The following is a 6,725-nucleotide window of genomic DNA, read 5'->3' as shown; positions in this document are numbered from 1 at the left end:
TGTTCGTGACAAAGTTGCTGTTGGGGACATTCGTGTCGCGCACGTTCCGGCTCGTCATCAGCTCGCAGACATCATGACGAAGGGGCTGCCAGCTACGTTGTTTGAAGATTTTCGCTCCAGTTTGTGCATCGTTGACGACGCACGAACTGGGGGGTGTAAAAGTGGCTGATCACTTATCCTCTAGAGGCCGTTGCATGGTTTGTTAGAGGCCGTTGCCTAGGTTGTTAGGGGACTGAGTCCGTCGCGCTTGCCAGCGCGCCGTCCGCGCGTCGTGGCCGCTATGCCCGCCCAAGGCGGCATGCGCTGAGCCATCTCCTGTATTTAAACACCAGAGATGATCAATACAACATGTGTTGCATCTCACATACTCTTTCACTCTCCACTGTTCCATTTATCCCACTCGCACGCAGGACACACAGTCACACACACACGCGCGCGTTTCCTCAGCCGCGGACCCAGTCTGGGCCGGCGAATCTTAAATTGGGCCGTCGCTCACGGGAGCCGTGACGAGGCCCAGTAACAGCACTTGTCGCCTCTTCACCATGAACGAGCTCACCACGATCAGGGTTGCTAACATAAAATACGCCAAAGAGCTCAGCATCCCAGATTCTGTCTCCCTTTTGTACAACGTGCAAAGATGGTAGGGACTTCTGCGTTGCGTTAAATGATAAAAACTTGTTTATTCCTATGTCTTTATTGGTAAAAAAAACACATGCGATTTCAGATAAGTTTTTCTGAATTTAGGTAGCAGTATTTAGCATAGTGTATTTTTTTTTGTGTGTGCAACAAAGCCTTTAACTTTTTAGCATCTAAATGGAAGCGTACTTATTTGGCAATAATGTAGGCATAAGTGCACAGCAAAAATCCATAGATGATGATTTCAAAGGTAAGTATGTGAACCATTACCTTCTGTATAACTTTCAAAGGTAACACTGATCTAAACTCATTTCTAGCTACTAACAAATCAGTTTACATTATTTAATCAGCGCTCAAGTTACAGACCAGACAGGTACCATCACCGGTGCATGGTACGCAACACCATGAAACTTGTTTGAAGCATGGAGGAACAACATGTACGCCGCATGCCTACTGCGCCCTGCCCCAGTGCCCCACTCAATCAATGGCAGTACAAGCACAACTTTCAGTTTTCCTGCTGGTCCCGCTACCATTTGTTGCATGCTCATGATGGACGAACAGGAGCCCCCAGCAAGTCAGCATGGAGCTACGGCCATGGCGTTATCTTCCTCGCTGAGCTGCGCCCGCATCCTCCAGTGTGTTTACTGCTTCCTGACACCCACCTGCCAGCACACTTGGAGTCGGAGACCTCATCTATGGTTTGGTTTGAAAAACTTGCCTAGACGCAGCTAGGTGTAACTGCTCAGAACATCAACAATGTTTGCACTGTTCAGATTTCTGAGCGTAGAAATTTTGCTGCAAAACTTTTCATCCACTCTGACCAAATTCTGAAAACCATGTATCGTGCACCCAACCTTTCGGTAAACATCGAACGTTTCAGGTTATCCAAGCAAATTTGGCAGAATGCGTGAGATTTGACCTACTATTGAGCGCTGAAAGCAGCTCAAATTCATAGTGATATGTTGATAAAAAGTTTTGGACCCTCTACTCCAATCAAGGCAGTATGTCTGCACCTAGCAGATACATTCATTGATTGATCACACAGCAGGCCAATAAAGTGGTCCTGAAATTAGCGGTGAGATTCTGATACCTGGAGGCTGGAGGAGAGCATAATCAATGCACTTTCAGTATGGAGATGAGGAATCCAATCAGTAACCCCCCCCTGTCAGTATGACTGTCATTGCATTGGATTCACAAGTGCACGGCTTACCTGCAATCAATCATGCCAACACGTATTCGGAAGGTTTCAAATATTGGCCATCTTGGCCACTAGAATGATGCATTGTCATCTCAAAAAAAGAAGAAAACAGAGAAAGAAACATGGAATGATAATTATGTACACTAAGGTATACCAATAGGTTCTATCCTTACTAAAGAAACATGGTGCAATTGTAGATCTTTTCCCTGCAGTCAGCTCAATGGAAACTATCTTGAAGTCAGCCAGTTATTAAAAAAAGATTATGTCCTTCAATTTTTGTTATAGGTCTAATCAGTTGTATTATTTTTCTTTTGCACGTGATGCATAGATCACTAGGTCTCTAGGGCCTTTGTTATCTGGGGCAACTATGCTCTTTGACCTAGACTTTCTCTCTTGTCAGTTAGTGGAAACATCAGCAGTTCAAGGAAGTCAAACAAGGCCAACCCCGTGTCCTGTCCTGGCATTTAAGTGCAATAAGCAGTTTTCTTGGTAAACTGTCATCTGCAGGCCTTATGTTATTCCTCAAAGCATGAGAAGTGCACATTATTAACAAAGAAGAATCTTCTACTCTGTACTTGAACTTGGAAATAGCCGAGCTTATTACTCACTAAGCTCCAATGAGCATGTGCCCTTTGACTACTGTTAGTTGATCTAAAATTTCTAGGCGGTCTCGCATACCACTAGCTACTTAGCTAGCAGTTCATTAGTAGGATCACCTGTTTCAGCGGGCAAACAAAATTTTAGTCATCTGGACCATAGTTTTTTGGGTTACTTGTTCAAATGGGTGTTCTTGTGGGTAACTAGTTGGGTTTAGTTTCAGACGTTAGTACCTTGGCCAAATCATTGTTTCATTCAGCACACTGTTTTGAGCTTCCAGTTAAGACCACAGCATACAATTAATCATGGGAAGCCCAGGGACAAGGTAAATTGTCCCTTCTTTTCACCAGGAATCAACACTCTGGAAACAACACACTGTTTTCTACTCAAAGAGCTATCTTACAGAGACTCTACCACTGGCAAAGTACTGCTCCAAGATGGGGCAATCTAACACATTGAACAATCAGACATTCAGACAAGCAACACACAGACAACTCAACAATGCAGCACCGAGCTACTCAAGAATGTGGCAAGTCACCTCACGAACACCCTAGCGAGATGTAGGAGTTGGCTTCATCTCTGCATGGAGTTACATGAACACTACTAAACCTGAATAGCCTTCAACTCGGCGCTCATGCCTTTCCTATCCTCCGATTGCTTCAGAGCCGTCGTTCTCTCGGCACTGCACACCTTCTGCTTCGCCTTGATCGACTCGGTCATGCTCATGTAGTTGGGCCTTGTCCTGACATTGCCCACAGTCTTCTCTGAAGTGACAAATGTCGAGAACGATATCGGAGTTGACGCAAAACAAGAAGATGACGATGCGGAGCTCTCATCATTGTGCAATTCAGTGCTCAGAGATGATATAGACTGGGCTTTGAAGCGCTGATGGTGGGCCTGTGAGTGCGATGCTCCTGGTGGCTTCGCGCAGACCCGTTTGCTGACATTGTTCTTGCGCACCTTCACTGAATTCGGTTCAGAGAAATCCCCAAGAACTCCGAATGAATCCTCGCAGTTCTTGGTGGACCGGAGATCTGGTGAGCTGGAATTGGTCTGGTTGTGCTCCTCCATCAATCTATTCTCCCATGGCCGCGCGGCCATCCACCTCTCCAGCCAGCTCCAGTTGCCATTGCTCTTGTCGAAATTCTGGTGCTTGAGCAACATACCAGAGTGGTTTAACCGGCCATTACAAGTAAGCTTCGGAGGCTGTAGAACAAGAACAAAAAAGTTACGATTAAAATCCAAAGCACTCCTGCAGGTTCATAAAGCAAAGTGTTGATAATTCCTACATTGCATTTTGCAGCACCATCAACCTGCTGCGAATACGCGTAGGCGATAGCTCTCTCGCGCTTGATCGCGCCCTCCTGCCGCTTCTGCAGCTTCACCCTCACTTCTTCCAGGGTTCCCTGACTGTCACACCATCCTTCCTGAAAAACATACAGCAGCATTGAAGGGGCAAATTTTTCCAGGCATTTCAGCTCAAAATGCCCCTCACATTCTGGTTAATCTAGCAAGGAACGGGATCAGGGGCACAGGTAGGATGATGACCTCGGCCTCCCTGAGGATGTCCATCTGGGTGCGGCGCGCCTCGAGCAGCTTCTGCACGGCCTGGCCTTCGGTGGACATGCGCACGCGGCGAGCCCGGATGCGCGCCTGCACCCGCACCAGCGCCTGCATGCATCGCAGCGTCACCGCCGCCTGCTTCCGCACCTGCCGCCCGCGGACGATCGCCTGCAGCCGCACCAGCCCCTTGAGCGCCCGCAGCGCCCGCCGAGCCTTCGCCGATGCACAAAGGGCAATAAAGACATCACAAATTCAAGTCTTTTAGCAAGAAACAAGATGAATTCGAGAGGTGTTGCAGAGATGCAGGTACCAAGAATCCGCGGAACGCAGTCTGGATGCGGATGGCGGCCCACTCCTGCCGAACGGCCATGAAGTCCCTAGCCGGGGCGCGGGCGACCGTGGCGACGGCGGCGGTGAACGGGTCGGTGGGGGCGGCAACTGAGGAGGCGTCGTCGGAGGCCTCAGACGCCGCCGAGCGGTGGCTGCCGCCTCTCGAGCCGCGCCACAGGGAGCCGTGGTCGCCGGAGGAGCTCCGCCACAGCTTCCACTTTCGGCCCTTGCCTCGCAATCCTCCATGGACGGACGGGACCTGCAGCTTGTCCTGGACAGGAGTGTTGCAGATTTGATCAAAACTTCAGAACAAAATTCCTCGTCGGTGAACTAGAACATAGGGAAACTCAACTTTGAGACAAGATTTTGAGCAATGATTCTAGGTAATGACTGGAGCTTGCATATTCGCAGGGAGAAAAAAACATTGACTTTGTATGAAAACAATACAGCAAAAATATGACTTTGAGCTAAACATAGTACAAAACCTTAACACTTCTGAAGCAGGAAAGCACAGTACACTTGAGGAAAGAAATCAACGTACTAATACTTGATTATTCAGATGAGTACACAGGAACGAAAGAGACACTTGGGTGACCATTGAGGGGTGTTTCAGAATTCAGATAAAGGGATTGCCATTCTGGGAGGCAAAAAGGAAACAATCTTGATGTTCTGTGTCTACTTTTGAAAGGAAAATAACAGTGTAAGTCCAAAAAGTTTGTGGAACCAAGCCTTTACTACACGAACAACATTCGCGACGGATAGTTTTATTTGGGAAAAAAAACTGCAACAACGAGAAGCAGCAGGCAAGGTGAATCCAAACCAAATCTTTGCAAGGATAAAACATTCTCAGAGGCAGGAATCATCCTGGAAAAGGATATACCCCCAAAAAAGATGGCTGATAAAAATCGCATTTTCCCTCACCTTGCAGTCTTCCTTCTCCGGCTTCTTGAGCCCTATCAGCGACTTGACCCACTTCCCGGACCCTCCCATCTGCTCAGTTCCTCCTCACCAAGAACGGCGGCGGCGGCGGGATGAGTGTTTCTCCCAAGCTGCGGTGGGCGACGGACACAAGAACACGAAGAGGAGCGGCACCCCCCGCGGCGGCAGCCTTTGGCAAGACCAAGAGCGAGAGGCAGGTGGCGGTGTGGAAGGCAGCGCGAGGCAACGGGCGGCGTGCGCGTGCGCGTGCTTTGGCTTTGCAGTGGGGCGGAGCGTGTGGGATGGAGGCAGCAGGGAGGCGCCGGCGATTTGAAATCCGAAATGGAGGGAAGCGGTCAAGCCTGCGTGCAGAAAGCCAGGGCTGCGCTGACAGAGACAGCCATTACTGCCATCGGTTACACGCTAATCACTCCCGAGCAAATACAAAAACGATCGAAACGGTTTTAGATTTAGGCCTCTTTTCCCACCCATAAACCCGTAAACGCAAAAAAACTGTCACATCGAATATTTCGACACATGCATGTAGTACTAAATGAAGTCTATTTATAAAACTTTTTGCATAGATGGGTTGTAAATCGCGAGACGAATCTAATGAGCCTACTTAATTCATGATTTGCAACAATGATGCTACAGTACCCATCTGCTAATTATTGATTAATTATAAATTAATTAGCATCATTAGATTCGTCTCGCGATTTAAAATTCATCTGTGAAAAAGTTTTGTAAATAGACTTCATTTAATACTTCAAATTAATAAGATTTTAATGAAAAAAAATTTGCGCTTGAACAGGGCCTTATGGTTTCGAAAAGGCGGCATCGATGCGGTTGGAATTGGAACTTGGGAGCAGCAGCGCGAGAAGGATCCGATGTAAAATTTGTTTTGACCCCAGCAGCATTTCACATCGCATTGGATTCTCTCTTCTACTGTGGCTGTGTCCGATGGACGGCAGGGTGACACACCTTCATAGGAATTCTGGTATTTTTTGACTGCCGGTAAGAAAAACAAAAGCCTCGCATCGAGAACCGCGCGCTGGCCGCAGACCAGCGAGGAGAACAGGGACTTGCACCTTTTCGTGCTCATTTCTTTCTTTTTTCTTGGGTTCCTGGGAAAGCCTCGCGTGTGTTTGGAAGAGAGAGAAGACTGGTCAGATGACTGCGCTCTGTGGTGAACCCGGGACAGTCCACAGGCTTGGAGATGAGAGAGAGATTATGAATGGGTCAAATATTTTCTTTCGCCTTTCCGGTTTGTTCCCACATGTCGTGTGATGTCCTACGCGCTCCGCGTGACTGTCTGTGCCTGTCGAACGCCATCAGAACACAGGATTTGGACAGGCCGGGTGATTGATCGATAACACAGAAAGAGTGGAGTGATGTATTGCTCCTTTTAAGGCCGTTGAGAGCGACTCGCTACATTTGCAGAAAGGGAGAATAATCAAAGCTGTGGGAGGGAACCTTTGCCGGC

General features: G+C 48.1%; 1 protein-coding gene across 1 annotated transcript; it reads right to left on the bottom strand.

The window, feature by feature from the left end:
* Positions 1-2,705: 2,705 nt before the first annotated feature.
* Positions 2,706-5,560, bottom strand: LOC120705717 (protein IQ-DOMAIN 1-like). The gene is made up of 5 exons (XM_039990206.1): positions 5,246-5,560; positions 4,305-4,595; positions 3,980-4,207; positions 3,721-3,858; positions 2,706-3,637 (listed from the first exon to the last, which is right to left on the bottom strand). The coding sequence occupies exons 1-5, from the start codon at positions 5,312-5,314 to the stop codon at positions 3,035-3,037; spliced, it is 1,329 nt and encodes a 442-aa protein (XP_039846140.1). The 5' UTR covers positions 5,315-5,560; the 3' UTR covers positions 2,706-3,034.
* Positions 5,561-6,725: the final 1,165 nt, after the last annotated feature.

The sequence above is a fragment of the Panicum virgatum genome, chromosome 5K (genome assembly GCF_016808335.1).
Source record: "Panicum virgatum strain AP13 chromosome 5K, P.virgatum_v5, whole genome shotgun sequence".
Classification (NCBI taxonomy): Eukaryota; Viridiplantae; Streptophyta; class Magnoliopsida; order Poales; family Poaceae; genus Panicum; species Panicum virgatum.
Note: the sequence above shows the minus strand (reverse complement) of the source record. Positions and strands in the feature narration are given on the sequence as shown.

What these genes read in the sequence shown, in the direction of transcription:
- LOC120705717 (XM_039990206.1), bottom strand. Translation starts at nt 5,314, where the DNA reads ATGGGAGGGTCCGGGAAGTGGGTCAAGTCGCTGATAGGGCTCAAGAAG. An exon ending in CTGCGTTCCGCGGATTCTTG is followed by an intron (nt 4,208 to 4,304) that starts GTACCTGCATCT and finishes GCATCGGCGAAG; the next exon opens with GCTCGGCGGGCGCTGCGGGC. An exon ending in ATGGTGCTGCAAAATGCAAT is followed by an intron (nt 3,638 to 3,720) that starts GTAGGAATTATC and finishes CTTGTTCTACAG; the next exon opens with CCTCCGAAGCTTACTTGTAA.